This window comes from Helianthus annuus, chromosome 12 (genome assembly GCF_002127325.2).
Source record: "Helianthus annuus cultivar XRQ/B chromosome 12, HanXRQr2.0-SUNRISE, whole genome shotgun sequence".
NCBI classification, from domain to species: domain Eukaryota; kingdom Viridiplantae; phylum Streptophyta; class Magnoliopsida; order Asterales; family Asteraceae; genus Helianthus; species Helianthus annuus.
Window position 1 is genome coordinate 24,376,658 of NC_035444.2, and position 20,258 is coordinate 24,396,915.

The window sequence follows — 20,258 nt, forward strand, 5'->3', positions numbered from 1 at the left end:
ATTATTATTATTTTTAGTATTATTAATAATTTTAATCAATTAAATGAGAGAATGACAAGTGTCCCAAAACAGGTTTCTTTTATTATATAGTATAGATTAGTTAAAAGAGTATTTCAGGATCACATTAGCAAGGCTAATGTGTACAAAAGGGGTCAAGAGTCAAAAGACATTTCAAACCATTTAAAAACATCTTTTTTTTCGGAAGTTGATAAACTACAAGATTACATCATCCATAATTAACTCATTATGAGAAAATCTAGAATTTTGTATGATGAGTGTTTATGTACATTTATACCACTCTATGTGACACACAATGCCATTTCTATTAAGCATGCTAGCACACGACTATATACAATGAATGCATAATATAGTGGTGCAACACGAAATTAAAGCAAGATAACACAACTATGTGGACCCCACAACAAAGTCGTGTGCGACTTAATGTTACCTATCAGAGACCAATCGGATCACGTGCTTGTATATTTTTGGACGTGTAACATACTCTCAAAATTAAACATTTTTACCTTTAGATGACACGACTATGTGTATTGGACAAACGCTTTTGTCCTAGTTAGCAATTATAGGGGCGTTACGGGCTCATGTTTGAGTGTGGTAACGGGTTTGAGTCTGGAATGTGTGGATATATATGTGCACCACATGCAACAACCAATACAATCACCCTATGTGAAACGAGACGTGAGTTCACTACACATACTAAGAAATCATCAACTAACAAAATAGCTTATTTATATACCGTAAGTCCCTAACAACTTTTATTATATCATATCATATTACCAATCACAATATGTTTAACTCTTAAAAATATATTATTTTAAGAGTTTTAATTTATATGTTATTATGTTTTCATTTATATATCTTTTTTCCTGCGATTCAAACTCTTAATAAAATTCCTACTTTTATATTATTTAAGTTTTTTTAATATATTTTTTATTCTTAGAAAATAAGCTTTCTTCGCTTGAATGAAACTGGTTAAGTGGCTATGTTCAGTCGTTCAGATAATCGTAGGCGTTAAAACTTCAGTACGTCGCTGTCACGCGTAGCTTGTGCAGGTGGCCATTAAGCGTTAGTGTTTAAACCTTTCTTCCATTTATTTATTACCGATACAAACATGATCATATACGTATAATTAGGGTTTCAAATCTACACACAAAATCGTTTATTCCACCGGTAACTTTCCGATTTCTCGGATGCAATTTCAACTGTTTCTTCAACAAATTTACTTCTCTTCAACTGGATTCATCATATTCATGTTTTAGCCTTTTTATTGTTTGATTCTGGTTAATTTATCGCTGTATGTGTATGAATTGTGTATGTATGGTTGTAAATTTGTTTTATAGATGAAATTATTTAGAAAATGTTAGTTAAAATTGAATACAGATTGTCAATTTGAGCTGTTGTTGTAAACTTACAGGTATCATAACAGGTTCTAACCCTAAGTTAAGTTTCAAATTAGTACTCATAGTATTTACGATGCTGTGTGATTGTACTGGCTAATTTATTGCTTATTTGACCGGTTATTTATAGCTGTATGTGTATGTATGGTTTTAAATTTGTTTTATAGGTGAAATGATTTAAAAATGTTGGTTGAAATTGAATACAGATTGTCAGTTTGACTTGTTAATGTAAACTATCGCAACAGGTATCGTATTCATTACAGGTTTTAACGCTAAATTAAGTTTCAAATTAGTACTCATAGAATTTAAGAGGTTATGTGATAATTGTGGTGCAGCTCATGGTTAGTTAATGAAGAATTATATATATCTGATAGGATTGATACAGCTTCTTCAACTGATTGTTCAGATAGGATTTGTAGTTCAGTTAGTGCTGAGGCAGGAGCAAGAAACCGTAAATCATCGAAGTCTTTGTTGTGGTCGGCGTTCTTGGTATCTGCATTTTCGATTTTCGATTTTCGATTTTCGATACGCATAGTGATTCTAGGGTTTGCCATAAGAAGAGCCAAGCAACCGGTACTAGAAGCCATGGTTGGAGTGAGGTTGTGAAGAGAGTTACGAACGGTGGTTCAATGAGGAGAATTCAGGAGCGTGTTTTGGGGTACAAGACTAACGTTTCGAACTCGATAAGTGATATATGGCTTCTCGGGGTTTGCTACAAGATATGTTTGGAAGATCCTTCTCAAGAAGCTGTTCATAGCAATGGATATGCTGCATTTTCTGAAGATTTTTGTTCAAGAATTTTGATGACATACCGTAAAGGTGTTTCTCTTTCCGAGTGTTTCCTTTTGAAAACAAAACATTATTATGCTGATGAGGGCGGATAATAGCGTTTGTTATATGCAGGTTTCGTGTCTATTGGCGATTCGAAGTACTCAAGCGATGTACATTGGGGTTGCATGCTTCGAAGCAGTCAGATGCTAGTTGCTCAGGTATTTTTTATATTCCTGAAAGAGCATATATTGATTACAGTGTGAACTTATTAAGCAACCTTGAGGATCAGTTTAATTATATTTCCATGTGGACAGGCGTTGTTAGTTCACCGACTAGGTAGATCTTGGAGAAAACCTTTGCACCAGGTGACATTAAAATTTTCAAATCATTTCGATTCTTTTATAGAAATCATTGAATTTCTATTTAAATGCTTAGACTTTTTATCATTAACGATGCACAGCCATTTGATCGAGATTATATAGAAATACTACACATGTTTGGTGATTCTGAGGATTCACCTTTCTCCATTCACAATCTTGTTAAAGCTGGCGAGAGTTACGCCCTTGCTCCAGGATCATGGGTGGGCCCATACGCCATGTGTCGCAGGTGGGAAACACTTATACGTTCTAAAATAGAGAAAGAGGGACTTCAAGATAAGTCATTTCCAATGGCCATTTATGTCGTCTCTGGAGACGAAGACGGTGAACGCGGTGGTGCACCGGTTCTTTGCATTGAAGATGCATCAAGAAATTGTTCCGAATTTCAAAAAAACCAAACTGAATGGTCACCTATCCTCTTGCTGGTTCCTTTGGTTCTTGGTCTTGACAAAGTAAACCCTAGGTACATAATGTTTCATTATTATTTTAGAGTAAAATGCCATTTTCGTCCCTGAGGTTTCGCCTTTCTTCCAAAGGTTTGTTTTTCTGCATCTGGATCCAAAAGGTTTGAAATCTTGCCAGTTTCATCAGGCTTGTTAATTCCATTCATTTTTCTCTGTTAAGTCAGGGGTATGTCCGTCTTTTTTGTTAACTTAAAGGGCACCCTTTAAGTTAACAAAAAAGACAGAAATACTCCTGACTTAACGGAGAAAAATGGATGGAGTTAACAAGCGGGATAAAAAAGGCAAGATTTCAAACCTTTTGGATCCAGATGCAAAAAAACAAACATTTGGACGAAAGTTGCCAAACTGGTGAAACCTCAAGGACGAAAATGTCATTTTACTCTTGTTTGTAATTAAGGAGCTTTTCTTGGTTGTTGACTTGACTTTAATATTGCGTTTTGACTTTTTATATAACCAGGTATCTACCTTTGTTGGCTGCCACATTTACCTTTCCACAGAGCCTCGGGATTTTAGGCGGTAGGCCCGGTGCTTCTACGTATCTTGTTGGCGCGCAAGATGATAAAGTTTTCTATCTTGATCCCCATGAAGTTCAACAGGTAAAAATCTAAAATCACTTTAGTGGTGTTCGTATTACATCTTATTTTGCTCAATGATCTAAAATACAGATTTACAATAACTGTTCCAGAATAGTGGTGCTGTTTTTCCTCGTTTTGAATACGATTGTTTGTTCTTTAGGTGTAGTTTTGTGACATTTACTGTTTCTGTATTATATCTTCAGGCGGTTAATATCAGCAAGGATGATCTTGAAGCGGATACCTCATCATATCACTGCAAGTATGTACTTATATGAACAAGTCAAGTTTTCTATAATTTAACCTTTTTTCATTAATTTGAATTCTTATTTCACATTTGCAGTGTTATACGCCAAATTCCTCTCGAATCCATTGACCCATCATTGGCCATTGGATTTTATTGCCGAGACAAAGGTAAATATGTTATTAATATTATGATTTATGTAAATGATTAAGGGCTAATAAAGAAAGAGGTAAATTTTTGTGTGGAAAAAACCATCATAATTTCATAAATTTTGAAATTTATGGAAAAGCTCGAAACGAGCCGAGCCGAGCTTGAGCCTAAAATAAAGTTCGTTTATTTACCGAGACCGTGCTCGAGCCTTGCATGTGAAACTCGTCAGGCTCGTCGAGCCTTGGTGTAAATTAGTTTTTATTGATATTTAATAACATTTACCCGCCGAGTCGAGCTTAAAAAATTGGTTTACGAGCCGAGTCCGAATGATGCGGAAGCTAAGCGAAAGATAAACCCGTTACCAAATTCCGGTAACGTTCCGAGAAGCCAAAGCCGGCAATCTCACAAGAAACGAAAGTTCGATTGATAAAAACAAAAGTCCACCAACAAACAAGGAAAAGAAAGGTTTTAAACCATGCTCCTATCCTACAAGATAGGCTTGGAACTTTTCAAATTTCAAACAAAGAAAACTAACGATAATTAAATTAAAAATAACTAAATTTAAAAAGGCTTTTCTTCGAACCCGAACTCGCGGCTTAGAGCCGAGCCCCGAACCGGGTTAGCGACATCATCTGGACCGGGATCATCCTCCCCCACTTGAAAAGGACTCGTCCTCGAGTCATCACTGTCATCACTCTCCGCTTCATAAGGAATAAGATCCGCAACGTTGAACGTAGCCGAGACATTGTAGTGGCCCGGGAGATCAATCTGGTACGCATTGTCGTTAATTCTCTTAAGAACCTTGAAGGGCCCATCTGCTCGCGGCTGTAGCTTCCCATAGCGGCCTGTCGGAAAACGTTCTTTGCGCAAATGAATCCACACAAGGTCACCCTCCTGGAAAACAACTTTTTTCCGGTGTTTATTTGCACGGGCTTGATACTGTAGGTTGTGTTTGATAATTGCATCCCGGACCTGTTTATGAATCGTCTGTACCTGTGTAGCCCGTTCCGCTCCCTCTGCACAATAGGGGCCCACGTCTTCGGCTGGAACTAGGTCCAGCGGAGTGAATGGGTTTCGGCCATAGACGACAAAAAATGGAGACATGCCGGTGGAACTGTGACTGGATCTGTTGTACGCGAACTCAGCTTGTGGCAATATTGCATCCCACTGTTTAGGATTTTTGTCCACCAAACTTCGAAGCAAATTACCAAGGCTTCGGTTTGTAACCTCAGTTTGACCATCCGTTTGGGGATGGTGCGAGCTGCTAAACTGGAGCTTGGATCCCAAACGCTTCCAAAGAGTTCTCCAAAAATGGCTTATAAACTTGACGTCCCTGTCTGAAGTAATTGTCTTCGGAATGCCATGTAAACGGACAATTTCGCTAAAATAAAGCCGAGCGACCTGTGAGGCGTCAAACGTCTTTGCACACGGTAGAAAATGAGCCATTTTTGAGAAACGATCAACTACAACCATTATGGAATCCTTTTGTCTCTGTGTTCGCGGGAGGCCCAGCACGAAATCCAAGGATACATCCTCCCACGGGCCCGAAGGTGTTGGAAGAGGTGTGTATAGTCCTTGATTCGAACCGTGTGCTTTAGCCATGTGACAAACTCGGCACCGACGAACAATCCGCATAACATCTTTATCCACTTTCGGCCAATAAAAGTGTTCCCGAACCAAAGCAACTGTTTTGTCTCTGCCAAAATGACCCGCGAGAGCACCCTGGTGGCATTCGAGTACAATAGCGTCCCTAAAAGAAGACCGAGGAACGCACAATTTGTTCCCTTTGTATAAATACCCATGGCGTAACAAAAAATCACCCGACGGTCGCACTTGACAACAAGCCCACGAGTTTCCAAAGTCCGGATCGTCTCGGTACAATGTTTGGATCGACTCGAACCCGGGAATCGCCGGTTTGAATGATGCCGTAACGGTGGTGGCGAGACAAGGCCGTCGACTCAAAGCATCGGCGGCCGCGTTTTGGTGACCGGCTCGGTGCTTAATCACAAAGGAATAACCCTGCAAAAATTCAACCCACTTTGCGTGACGCGGATTTAACTTGGATTGGCCTTGAATGTACCTGAGTGCTTGATGATCTGAGAAAAGAACAAACTCATTCGGTAGGAGGTAATGTCGCCAATGCTCGAGAGTGCGCACGATTGCATAAAACTCCTTATCGTACGTGCTATATTTTCGACGACAGTCATTCAACTTTTCGCTAAAAAAAGCTACCGGCTTATTCTGTTGTGTCAAAACGCCCCCAATACCCGTACCCGAAGCATCACACTCAACTGCAAAAACAACCTCAAAATTCGGTAGGGCCAAAACGGGTGCCTCGGTAACGGTTTTTTTTAACAATTCGAATGCCTTTTGGGCCGCCGGTGTCCAAACAAACTTTGTGGACTTCAAACAATCCGTAATGGGGCTGACAATAGTACTAAAATTACGGATAAATCGCCGGTAAAACGACGCGAGCCCGTGAAAACTCCGAATATCATGAAGGGACTTTGGAGCGGGCCACGTAACAATAGCATCCACCTTTTGGGTATCCATGCGAATCCCTTGGGCCGAGACAAGATAGCCCAAAAAAATCACTTCATTGGTTAAGAATTGGCATTTGGGCCGATTTGCAAACAACTGTTGGGCCCGTAAAACCTCGAAAATGGAGCGCAAGTGTTGAAGGTGTTGGGTAACCGATTTGCTAAAAACCAAAATATCGTCAAAGTAAACCACAACACACTTACCAATAAAAGGTTTGAAGACGTGGTTCATGAGGCGCATAAAAGTGCTCGGTGCATTGGATAGGCCGAAGGGCATGACCAGCCATTCATACAAGCCGTCCCGTGTTTTGAAGGCCGTCTTCCACTCATCACCCGGGCGCATGCGAATCTGGTGATAACCACTCCGCAAATCGATTTTCGTGAAAACAGATGCCCCACATAATTGATCCAAAAGGTCTTCGAACCGCGGAATAGGAAAGCGATATTTAACTGTAATTTTATTCACCGCGCGACTGTCAATACACATGCGGTAGGCCCCATTCGGTTTAGGCACAAGTAAAGCGGGCACCGCGCAAGGACTCATGCTTTCGCGTATAAGTCCTTTATCCAAAAGGTCATGCACCTGCCGTTGTAATTCCTCGAATTCCTTTGGGTTCATGCGATAGGCCGGCTTATTGGGAATACTCGAACCCGGTAGGAAATCGATACAGTGCTGAATTTCACGCATCAAGGGTAAACCCTTCGGAATCTCGTCCGGAAAAACATCCAAAAACTCGGTCAACAATGGCTGTACGGGCGTCGGAGGTGGATCGGCTTCCGGGTTTTGCTCGGCTATGAAGAGGCCGAGAATCAAAGTGGTTCCCGTGAGCCGTGAAAAGTCCAAAAACTCCGTGCGCGACACTAGCATGGCCGCGGGTTGGCCCTCACGCGGATCAAGTGGAGCTAATGTAATATTGATACCATCCTTTTTAAACGAATACGTATTCCGGAACCCATCGTGACGCGTACGACGGTCAAACTGCCACGGTCGCCCTAATAAGATATGGCACGCGTCCATCGGAACAACTTCACACCACACCTCATCCACATACTTATTACCGATAGAAAACGGGACCAAACATCGATGGGTGACTTTAACAACATTTCCTTTTTTTAACCACGACAGTTGGTATGGCTCGGGGTGATCGTGTTTTTGAAGACCCAATTTTTCAACCATCACCGTTGAAACCATATTTTCGCAACTCCCCCCATCTACAATGATAACACAAACCTTACCCTTTGATGTGCATTTGGTTCGGAAAATGTTAGTACGCAACCACGCGTTCTCGTCTTCATTTTTGGCAACGGCTGAGGTGAGAACCCGTTGTGCAATAAGGGCCTCGCCACGGTCGGGTAATAAGGTTTCCGATGGGCCCTCCTTTTCGTCATCCTCGGTATCATAAATAGGGGCTGTTTCCTCGGTTAAAGCAACAACGTGACGGTTGGGGCATTCGCGACGCAAGTGACCGATCCCTTGACACTTGTAGCATCGCTGGACCGAGGGCATGGTGGGGGTCGGAGTGGGCGGGGCTTGGTTGGGGGTGCTGTCTGGGATCGCCACAGATGGGCCGTTTGTTTTGGTAGGAAGGTTAGTTGGGCCAGTGGTGCGGTTAGTTGTTGTGGGCCGTGGGTTTGGAATAATTGTTTTCTGTTTAGCCCGAATTTGCTTCTCCACCTTATGGGCCAACGCACAAACCTCCTCAAACGTCCAATACGGTTGTAATTGAACGACGTCAGAGATGTCTTGGCGCAACCCCCCCAAAAACCGAGCAATTAATTGTTCATCCGTTTCATCTACCCCGCAACGCATTCGTAACCTTTCGAATTCAATAATAAATTGTTCAACCGTTAACGTACCTTGCTTGCAGTTGTGGTAATCAAGATATGAGTCTTGACGATGATTTGGTGGCAAAAACTTGTACGTAAGCAACTTTTTCATCTTCTCCCATGTGACCACCTTTGCCTTTCCCTCGTACTGACGCTTTTTTCGGACGTGTTCCCACCACAAGGAAGCATGTTTCCGGAGTTTGATTGCAACTAGCTTAACCTTGAGATGATCCGGGATGTCGCGCAACTCAAAAACCCTTTCCACCGTATGTAACCACTCTAGAAAATCATCGGGCTGCAAGTGACCTTCGAATACGGGTATCTCAACCCGTATACCCAAGGCTTTTAAGTGGTCGGGTTGCTGTGGAGGTGGTGACCGCGGACGTAAAGGACGACCCCCAAACGGGTTTTGTCCGTCGTCGTAGTCATTATACAGATCTGACTCCGTACGTTCATCATCATTCTGAGGCTCATAACGGAGTTCTAGTTCGCGAATACGGCGCTGCAAACGGTCGAGTTCAGCGTCTCGAGGATCCTGATCGCGAAAATCTTCGTTGCCTCCTGCGGCGAATCTACGCTGAAAATCACGGTGGTTCCTCCCGTCGCGTGCCATGGCTCTGATGCCAAATGATGCGGAAGCTAAGCGAAAGATAAACCCGTTACCAAATTCCGGTAACGTTCCGAGAAGCCAAAGCCGGCAATCTCACAAGAAACGAAAGTTCGATTGATAAAAACAAAAGTCCACCAACAAACAAGGAAAAGAAAGGTTTTAAACCATGCTCCTATCCTACAAGATAGGCTTGGAACTTTTCAAATTTCAAACAAAGAAAACTAACGATAATTAAATTAAAAATAACTAAATTTAAAAAGGCTTTTCTTCGAACCCGAACTCGCGGCTTAGAGCCGAGCCCCGAACCGGGTTAGCGACATCATCTGGACCGGGATCACCGAACCTAAAAATAAGCTTGTTTAGTAAACGAGCCTGAGCCCGAGCTTCATTTATCGAGCTTGCGAGCCTAAACGAGTCTATTATTTATATTATTTTTATTACTATATCAATAAATAGATAATAAACGAGCCGAACTCGAGAAACCACTAACGAGCTGAGCTCGAGCTTTGAAAACAAAGCTCGAACCAAGCCGAGCTCGAGCTCTTATAAGTTAATCGAGCTCGAGCCTGGTCGAGCTCGGCTCGACTCGTTTGCACCCTACGTTTACCAACTTTAGAAAAAATCAATATAAGAACTTCTTAGTTATTAGTAAAATGAAATAGCAGGCAGCCTGTCGGGGAATTTTGAACTTTGACCATGTTGATTTTACATTACCAACTTTAGAAAAAACTCGATATGAGATTCTCACATATGGTTATCGATCTAAAATGATGGCATAGCAGGTAGTGTGTCGTTGTGTCGGGATGCTTTGCCTATGTTGACCTTTTCCCCGACATGGCACCTAAAAACCAGATATCTGAGATCGTGTTCATGGTTTTATCAACCTAAAATAAGTTGACTTTTTTGCCGTTTGTGTTCTCCAGATGATTTTGATGATTTTTGTTCACGGGCATCTGAGCTAGCTGCAGAATCAAACGGTGCACCTCTGTTCACAGTGACTCAGTCTCGCCATTCGCCTAAATCAAGCAGGAGTCACGAGGCTGATTTCTTCGATGCAGCTGATGATGCGGAAGGCTCAGCACAAGATGACTGGCAACTTCTTTGATTTACTTTTGTGATATTCATTGATTCATGGTAGTGTAAACTGTAAAGCAAGCAGATGTTCTGGTTGGTGTTTGTATGATTGTAATCCTCAACAGGAATTAGGATTTGAATTCGTTTATTAAAAGATGAAGGTTGCACTCCGAGTGTTCATATTCTTTATAATCTAGACTTTCTCAAAGTTATATAAAACCTAAATTTTAGTATTACTTTTGTCATCATTTTCGTCAACTCGCAATTATCTTGTTACGAAAAGTCAAGAACATCTGTGGTTTAATAGTTATTTTCGAATTGAAATTGTTAGCGCAGCCCATATCAAACTGTTTGCCCTTGTAAAATGATCTTCGAGATATTGCTTCACCTTGCAATCTTGTTGTTTGTTTGAACAAACCCTGAGCATAGCAAGTTGTAGCATCAAGCAGTTTGGTATGCATCAGTCTGTAAAGATTAACATATATCATCAATTCTTTTATAAACCTTAAAACAAATATTATGTAGTGAAGAAAAATGTTGATAATACTTACCGTCCAATCAGTGAAAGATCTAGGGTAACCATCTCCATATAACTCTGGGCTTACCCGAACAATCATCAATAACCAGCCATTAGACAAAAAAAAAAAAAAAAAAACAGGCTCATATAGTGTATTTTATTCGTATAACTAAAGAGAAGTTTAGAACAGATTATATGAGATTACAGTATTAAAATAACAAGCCGAAGATTACACGAGATTACGGTATTCAAATAGTTGGTGACTCAAAACACATTCGAATGTTTTATAGATAACAGGGACTTCTTTATTCACAAACTTTTGAATGTTTCTTATTGAACTTATTGTACAAAGTATTGTTCAAAGTATGCAGTTTATTATATGTACATAATCAACAGTTATTGGACACCACCAAGACTATGGATATAGTAGGTAGTTAATCTAAAATAACAAAAGTTAAAATATAACGTGAAGCAAAACAAAGCATGCACACCAACATTTAAGCAAGAATGTAAGAAGCAATGATATAATACCTGTAATGATGATAGTTTGGAAACAAAACAAAAAAAGTAAACTTCAGTTGTAACCTATATTCTCTTCCCTCATCATGCAATTCCTCAACACCTTCACATATTTTCTTCTAAGGATCCCCAATCAGTATTTGGGTTTTGACTTCAGCCTGATACAGTGGTACTTAGTTGTTAATATATCAGGAAAGACAAAAAAGACAAGTTGCAAAATTAACATACATATAAATTACATGTTATCTAAGAGACCACATTGGTTCATATTCTGACTCACAAAAAGGTCCTAAAAAACTTTTAATTTTTATTTCTTAATCTTTTGCATGGTTAAAAATATTTATTTTTAATATGGTTATGAAACATCAATAAACTGCAAGGTGGATATCATCAACTCATCCTTACAATACAGGCCCAGCATCAACTTTGATCTAAGATATTTAATTAGCACCATAGACTTTGACTAATTTACAAATATCCCTCCAAGGTACAATTGATCATGAAGAATTGCAAACGCCAGGATAGCAACACGAACAGTCTGAACAGGCAAGTAATTTAGTTCACTAGAAATGTAATAATGAGAGTTGAGAGACACCTGTTACACAGACACACTTGCATTTGAGCTAGAGCTTGAAGATCTTGGAAGAGTGATAATCGTCATTGGTAAAAGTGTTAAGATTCTCATATGGTTGTAATATCTATGTTTTCTCATACTTTTGGATTAGTTAATCTTATTAGTATAATATTTTACTAGTATTAAGCCCCTGCGTTGCAGCGGTTGTCATAAAACTGTGTTAAGTAGTAGCAATATTATACCATTGTCAGCGACCACCAACATCGGAAAGCTCGTAAAAAAATATATATAAAAACGGGAAAAATGACGCTGAGCGAAAAGCAGACGTAAAATCTTTGAATCACGCATGCTCGTTGCTGAGAAATTAAACCGAAACGTAAAATATAGAAAAAAATAACTAAGTCCATCCAGGACCCGCGTGTTGGACGAACTTGTCAAACACAGAAAAATAGACGTGACGCGACGGGTCAATCAAAAGGGGGAAAAATATACGAAAAAATGTTGAACCCCACACGCACGTTGCGGTGTGTTAACTCAAAAAATTTAGAACGAAACGAAAAACTTGGGAAAGATTAAAAGTATGGTGGACCAAAATTGAAAATAAAAAGGAGTTGGGATTAAATTGCAAAAGATGAAAAACTTTGGGTTAAAAGTAAAAAAAACAAAGGGTCTAAATTGCAAAATTGAAGTTATTTATTAATTTTAGATAAAGATAATGATAAAAATAAGTAATATCTATATATTATTATTAACCTATAAATAAGCAACTTAATTGTGCTTAAGGTTGTTGTATCTTTAGCTTTGTGAGCTTTTCAAAAAAAAGAATTTTCTTTTTTAACCCTAAAGTTTTAATATTTGACAATTTAAGTTTAAAGTTTTAATTTTTGTTTTTTTTAACCCCGAAGTTTTAATCTTTGACAATTTAAGTTTATAGTTTTAATCTTTGGTATTTTAACCTCTTTGATTAATTTTATTTTTCACTTCTAATTCAAAAGTTTCCATCTTATACAATTTAACCCCTTTTGATTAAATTTAATTTTTCACATCTAATTCAAAAGTTTCCATCCTTTGCGATTTAACCACTTTGTTTTTTTTTTACTTGTGTGTTGTAATCTTGGCTTTGGGGGGTTTTCAAAGAAAAAATGGTTATGAATATGGTTATTGTAACCTTGGTTTTGCGAATTTTTCAAAAAAAAAAAAATGATTTTTTTACTTTTCACCCAAAAGTATTTCATAAATTACTTTTAACCCAAAACTATTTTTTTTACTTTTAACACAAAACTTTTTATCTTTTGCAATCTATCCTCACCATTTTTTTTACTTTCAACCTTGGTCCTTTATGGTTTTCATTTTCCGCAAATTTTTCGCTTTATGCTTCGTTCTAAATTTTGTGACTTAACACATCGCAACGTGCGTCTTTGGTTTAACGATTTTACGTTTCGTTCTAAATTTTGCGAGTTAACACGACGCAACGTGCGTGTGTGGGTGAATAATTTTACATCGTCTATTTTTTTCCCGTTTGACCGGTTCAACATAACGTGCACGTCCTAAATCGACTTATTTATAATTAAAGAATCCCCGCCGCATTGCGGCGGGTCATAATTCTAGTTGGTTATTAATTAATATTAATATTAAAAGAAATTAACAAATATAAATAAAATTTATGAGGTTGAAGGAGAATGCCATGTGACATTATTTGGAGTCTTTTATTATAAGTTAGATTATCAAATCATATATATCGTTTAAAATTATTATTATTATTATTATTATTTCAAATAAATTTTTTAAATCTCATTCATCATCATTTCCTATTTTAGTGGATACATATACATTAATGGATATATACACATCGAAAGAGATATATAGTTAAAATTGTTGATATTCACATATTTTTAATTAAAGAAAAATATTAAAATAAAATATAAATAAGTTTTTTTAGGTTGAAAAAGAGAATGACACATGGCATTTATTGGAATCTTTTATTATAAGTTAGATTTAATGTGTTTATCTTTTACTTTTTTTTGAACGACAAACGACGTGCCAACCACCGTGATACCGGGCGCTGTGGTCAAGGTCAACTACACGACCGCCGCCACTCCCTTGGCTCTCCCAGATGAGCGGAAACTCGACCTGCACCCGCCCGAAGGCACGAAAATGGAATAATCGGTAAAACCTCGCCTCCCATCCAATACAAACCGACGCCACCCGTATTCGTCCTTCACCTGATGAATGCCGCATAAAATAATGGGGAGAGTGAGAGTCGAACCTGGGTCACAAGGAGTACCAAGTTTTTCCCCAATCATTCCATCACTTCCTGGGTCGAACCTGGGTCACCCTTCACCTGAATGCCGCAAATAAAATGCGTTTATCTTTTACTAATTTTGGTTTATTATCTTTTGTGACAGGAATACATGACCTTTTTGAAACTAGATTTAACTTAACAACTTAATTTAACAAAGATTATTGGTTGGTTGTTTTATATAAGTATATACTAACTTTGAGAAAAATAAAGTATATATAATTTGCTTTATATAACGTTTGTATTGGACTTGACACGTTTAAATATTGTTAACGATATTTAAAATAATATTCAAATTTTAAATGATAAATAAAAACTAAAAAAATAATAAGTCGAACACGATTATCGAGACGGACCCATTAATCTAGACTTGACACGTAGATTAAGAGGGAACAGTTAACAGAAAACACATTTTATTTTAAACAAACTAAAAATTTTATCAACATGCTTATAAAAACGGTTAACAAAAAAAAATTATCCAAAAATTTGAAAATTTAAAAATTTATCAACATTTTATAATAATTGTTAAGACCATGCGTTGTGGGTTAACGGGGGTGCCACATCACCCCGTTAACGATACAAATCACCGCGCCGGCCCGTTAATGGGCTCATTATTAGGGGGAGGGGGGTCGCCATTGGATTAACGGGGAAGAGGGTTTGGTGGTTGGTCTATCTCCTTTTTTAACCAATCACAAGTGTTTCTTTTTTAAGTTATTAGCTTTATGTGTTTAGTTATTCCACTATACCTAGTTATTTGAATGTTTAGTTATTGTTTAAATTCATATCATCACATATGACAGTGATGATGTAAGACTATCCACTATCACAACCCAACCCAACCCAATCTTATATTAAAATACTAATTTCTCTCACTTCCACCTACATAACCCAACCCAATCCAATTTTTCACTCACTATCAGAACCCAACCTAAACTAATATTTTATTATATAAACAAATAGAAGTTAAATAATAAAAAAAGGAAAAAGAATTAAATATTATAAAGAAATAGAATTAAATAATAGAAAAATGAATAAAGAATTAATATTATGTTGGTTGTTGGTTGCAACCAATGGTTGCCATACCAACCTGGTTGTCCATAAATTTCAATTATTTAATCAAAATAATTTCCTACAATTTTGCCTTATTTGCCATGTGACAACCGTTTGTGCAATTTAGTCACCATAGTGGATAGTCTAACAATGGTTTAGTTATTCACAACATATAGCCTAACAAAAAAAAAAAAAAAAAAAAAAAAAAAACCATACGCTGCGTATAGTTACAAAGTTTCACCCAAAAATAAAACCCCAAGCCCTATACATTATACAGAGTGTATAGCTTTATACGTAGATTTTTTTTCTTCTTGTGTATCTGGGCGGAACACTTTCGGTTCACTTATTAATTTTTTGTCCCGCACTAAAAACGGTTTATGGTTTTCCAGTGTAATCGTATAAAAGTCGTGCGTATATAATTTCCGTTAAAAAATAACAACCCTTGGTTGATGTTGCATTTAGTTTTTTTTTTTTTTTTATAATTTTTTATATACTAACAACAATTTCATTAGCAAACTATATCCAACTAGCAAGCACTTAGATAGGGGCAGAAAAACAGCAAACAACATAAACAAAGAGAAAAAACCACCACCGCATTAAACATCAAACACTTTCCAATTCAACCACTCAATAGACACGAACTTAGCTCGATTGTTAATCCATAAGTAGCTCAAAGATTTATGTCTCCAATAATCTTATTGATCTTCATCGGCTTGTTGCGAAAGCAACGATTATTCCGTGCCCGCCAAATACACCAACAGTCAATCAAAATTATATATATATATATATATATATATATATATATATATATGGAACCCATTAAGTCTAACCAACTCTTGAATCAATATCCACCATTGGATTTGGCTGAAATTAAATCTCAGCCACTTAAACTCCAAAAAATAACTGCTATAATAGCAGTTTAGGTCAGTTCCAGTCAGTTTCGCTACCTCCATCTTTTTCTTCCCATGTTATCCGCAAATCAAGTTTCCAGTTGCAAAACTGGATCGTGGGTTTAGAGTTCAAGCGGTTTATTCCCTTTGTCAGTTCACCCCCACTCTCCTAAATTTTTGCAACTACAACAACTTCATATACCACTAACTCGCTTTTGGATTGAAGAAGACACAAGCTCCCCAAGAAACGCACCAAAAGACCATGTACGTCCTCTTTCCCGATCCCAACATCGGATATACTAAATTGTAAGTAATCCATCACATTTAATCTCTCCGGGTATATGCGTTTATGGGTTTTCTGAAGTAAATCATGAATTTTGGGCAGTTTTTAGCAGTTTATTTTGATGGATTCACACTTCTTGCAGCGTCTCATTTCTCCCAAACTTCAATGTTCGCCTTCCTTCTCTCTACCTCAACCTTTTTCTCTTATGGCTAAGGATCTGAAGGTTCAATTTAACAGGTAATGGCCGTTACTAATGTGAAATTGGGATTTTAGGGTTCATATTTGGTTTATTATCTGGTCAATTGCAATTTGTATCTTCTCAATGAGAACCCCACAAAACAGCGTTTGTGGAGGAACCTCCCCGTTTCTTTTGACCTCCGACGTCGGAAGTGACGATCACGATTCTCGGTTAGCCATCGCCGATCTCATAATTTTTCCCTCTCCACCGTTACGAGACCCAAAGATGTCCCTTTCTCATATGCAGGTACAGTTGTTAACATGAATTTATGCGTCTTGAAAACAAAGATTATATTGACATTTTATGTTTGTATTGAAGGTAGGCATATGATGATGGTGAGTGGTGGCAGGCATTGATTTGTGTCTGGCTTTATTCAACATCTAACAGTGTTCTGTTTTTGTTGCGCACCAGTTGTTCGACGAATTGTCTGATACTCTGATTCTCACGTTGGACTACTTGGAATTTTCACATGAGCAACAATTATTGGGTACGATTTTCCTTTCTTACAAATCATGGCAAATTATTTGAAATCGAGGAAGCAAATAAAGGCTTTAATTGTTTTTCTTTCTAGAATATTTCAAGGTTGTGCAAAGGAAACAACTTATTACAAAGATTCAAAGATATTCAATTAGATTTGTGAAAACGTATATAGGTCATCTGAGTCTTCATCAACTTCATCTACCTCCACTTTAGCTGTTGGGCATGCTTGAAGTATACTAAGCATATGCAATAATAGTAAGGTATCATGTTAATCCGGTTTTCATTTTGAATTTTGTGAAATGGCATTAATTTTAAATCAAAAGTGTAAAGAGAATTAGAATTATTATTATCACTACCTGTTGGATGGCAATAGCAGGGTCTTTGCACATGTTCTATAAGTTTATTATCCAGTGGATGAACAAATTCACATTTGTTTGTTTTCAGTGAAGACTTTTTTCCTTGTGTATCTTCTTCCTCCAATCATCTTTAATGTTGGCTATGTTTTATTCTTTGCAAAATTTATGAAATGATTATGACATGTTTGCTTAATGCTTCTTTATAGATTTACACTAAATTACATTTTTGTCTATGCTTGGCACTAAATATGCATGTTTGTTTATGCTTGCCAGCCATTAGTTTATGTAGCTTCAGTACCTCTTGAGGTGTTTGGCCATGCTGAAACTGTTGGATCCACTTTTTTGCTCATTTGATTTATCTAAATCTCAGGTATCCCCTGATTTTCTATTTTTGCTCATTTGATTTGATTGTTTGGGATTCTTGATATTGGGTCCGTATAGCATTGCTTTGATTTTGAAATTTGATTGGTTGTTGTTATTGTTGTTTTGAATCCTACATTGCGGTGATTTTACTATATTCAAATGTTATGAATTAGAAATCTGAAGCCAATATATTAGAATTCATAATTAAACCAAGACACATTTTAAGAAATTTTAATGATTTTGTGTGGCTATTAAAAATGAAATATTTGGAAAAGAGGAGATTGATTTTAATGCTTGAAGTTGACTCAACCAAATATATTAGATTTAGAATTCATAATTAAACTTAGACACATTTTAATAAATTTTAATGATTTTGTGTGGCTATTAAAAAATGAAAATTTTGGAACAGGGAGATTGATTTTAATGCTTGAAGTTGAAAGTCAAAATTTTAATGCCTGAGTTTATTTAATGATGGTATTTATTTTCTACTCTTATAAGTGTTATTTGGATTTTGGAGTAAAAACTACTTGTGTTGTTGCTTGGTTTTCAAATTATTGTGTGGGCATTACTTCAGTTTTCACAAGAAATAAACCATTTGCTGAGTTTTATTACGTATACTTATTTTGGACTTTGGTTAGTATCTTTATGCATCTCAAGTTATCTTATCATTATTACTACAGGTGGGAAGTGCATATCTTATCATCATTACTACAGGTGGGAAGTGCATATCTTATCATCATTCCTAGAGTTGGCAAGTGCAGTTTGGGTAACGGGTCAAAACGGGTTCGAGTTGAAACTTATAACTTTTGGTACGGGTTGAAATGCTCAGCTGTGTTTGTGTTGGCTGCCTAACTTTTTTGTCCTCTAATTATTTGTGTAATATAATATAATGATTGCATTGGTGGGGGTTGAAACTGGTCACATGTTATTTTGTATTTAGAACTCAATAGTTTCATATTTGAATATTATATTTGAGAGTGATAGGTTTATATTGTGTTGGTTGGATGATGTAGGTGGTTGCACAACACATGTCTATTGAAATTACAAAAAAGTACCTACAAGCTTTTCGTCCGTGTTTAAGGTTGCATACTGCGGTTCAAATGGAGAACTCCCAGTGACAGCTGGTCGCTTAGCTGGTACAATAGTTTTGGAAAGACGTTGAGTTGTTAAAAGTTGGGTGAAGTAACCAGTAACCACACACAAACAAGTGTGATTTTTGGCTTGCTAATTCCAAATTATCAATCTAGCTTGTATCTATCCATGATGTACTATGTGTACGTGGTTATTGGAACATGCCCAAAAGCATAAATTTATCAAAAGACCAAGTAGTTGAATGGTTTAATGAACAAAGGCAATGGGTCAGCCTCTTTAATTTGACGGATACCCTATATTTTTCTCAAATATCACGTAAATTATCATACATTATTTTATGATTTACATGTTCACTGAACAGCTATTGTTTGATGTTTAATTATATATATGCAATCAAATATACTCAATGTTTCAGATTGTGAGATCTAGGAGATGCTCCCTAAGGGTACACGTTCTCTTTTGGTTTTGACTGTGATTAGTAACGATTATTTTTTTAAATTATCATCTTCTTTGGGCAATTTAGTTTAGTTTAATTTATATTTTATTATGTTTATTTTTAATCGCTGGTGTTCTGAAATTAGAAATAGATTTATGTAGATGAAAGTATCACTTGCTTGGGGTTGAAAACAAATAGATGTTTGAGTGTTTAAATTTTAAAAGTTCTTGCTTTGCATATTTGTTTGGGGTTCTTCCACCTACACATGGTTACATGCTTAGGGTTCTACAAGACTGCAATTGTATGCCTAACTTACTTGGAGTGAATTCTTTAATTTTTACAAAATTCGTTTGGCATATGTTCAAACTACAGAGCTTTGATCGTGTTACAAAGAAACAACCAACCAACAACATGCCATGTTATCATCCCTTATGCCTCAACACCGGTGAAGATTGCCTTGCCTCACCCGCCATGCCACCCTCCACGCCATATGCGGGCTAATGTGCCCGACGTGGAGTGACTTCCACGCCACTTTTCCACACCCGTTCCGTGTGGTCTTAAAAGCTATAACCAGTGGCGGACCTAGCCCATTAATTTAGGGGTAGCCCGATTTTTTTTACCGTGCAATCATACTATGATAAAAAAACGATAATAGATAAAGTAAAACAAATACTTAATATATCATTGTTTGAGTCTTGGGCTACACTTTATCAATTATATCTAGGGCCTCATTTCAATTCTAATATTGTTAAAATTTGGGCTTATTGTCTCATTCAGGCTTAGTTTTTCTACAAGTTTTTGGGTTGTAAAAAGTTTGAGCTTATAAAAAAAATGAGATTTTAGTAATATCAAGTATCCTATTTTTTGTTTGGCGTGTGTCATGGGAGTAAAAAGGTATTACCTAAGTGATTGTGTTAATGTCTATCTGAGTGTTTGCAATTAATTACGTCATTTTGGGTGTGGATTTTTCTCTCCAGGAGTATCAATGGGTAATTTTCTACAATAGGGTGGGGGCTCCTAACTATTGGATACAAAAGCGGGTCATTGGATGCTAGCATGTAATAAAAATGACCACCGTTTATTAGGAACTCAGCAATAAAAAGCTTTGGTCCGAAGA

General features: G+C 37.2%; 1 protein-coding gene and 1 long non-coding RNA gene across 15 annotated transcripts; both read left to right on the plus strand.

The window, feature by feature from the left end:
- The first annotated feature begins 950 nt into the window (after positions 1-950).
- LOC110894413 (cysteine protease ATG4) lies at positions 951-10,233 on the plus strand. 3 transcript variants are annotated; one of them, XM_022141646.2, is made up of 9 exons: positions 951-1,083; positions 1,822-2,234; positions 2,319-2,404; positions 2,501-2,551; positions 2,647-3,026; positions 3,485-3,623; positions 3,806-3,861; positions 3,943-4,013; positions 9,894-10,233. In XM_022141646.2, the coding sequence occupies exons 2-9, from the start codon at positions 2,045-2,047 to the stop codon at positions 10,073-10,075; spliced, it is 1,155 nt and encodes a 384-aa protein (XP_021997338.1). In that variant the 5' UTR covers positions 951-1,083; positions 1,822-2,044; the 3' UTR covers positions 10,076-10,233. The 3 variants fall into 3 exon arrangements, with proteins under 3 accessions (XP_021997338.1, XP_021997339.1, XP_021997337.1); XM_022141647.2 differs by having other exon boundaries at positions 975-1,070; XM_022141645.2 differs by having other exon boundaries at positions 1,019-1,188.
- Positions 10,234-15,916: 5,683 nt separating this feature from the next.
- LOC110894414 lies at positions 15,917-19,050 on the plus strand. 12 transcript variants are annotated; one of them, XR_002566308.2, is made up of 7 exons: positions 15,917-16,199; positions 16,279-16,413; positions 16,519-16,660; positions 16,733-16,901; positions 16,986-17,154; positions 17,524-17,620; positions 18,294-19,050. It is a non-coding gene; the product is annotated as an uncharacterized LOC110894414 (long non-coding RNA). The 12 variants fall into 12 exon arrangements; XR_002566303.2 differs by having other exon boundaries at positions 15,919-16,199; positions 16,319-16,413; XR_002566300.2 differs by having other exon boundaries at positions 15,920-16,199; positions 16,319-16,660; positions 18,294-18,422; positions 18,627-19,050.
- Positions 19,051-20,258: the final 1,208 nt, after the last annotated feature.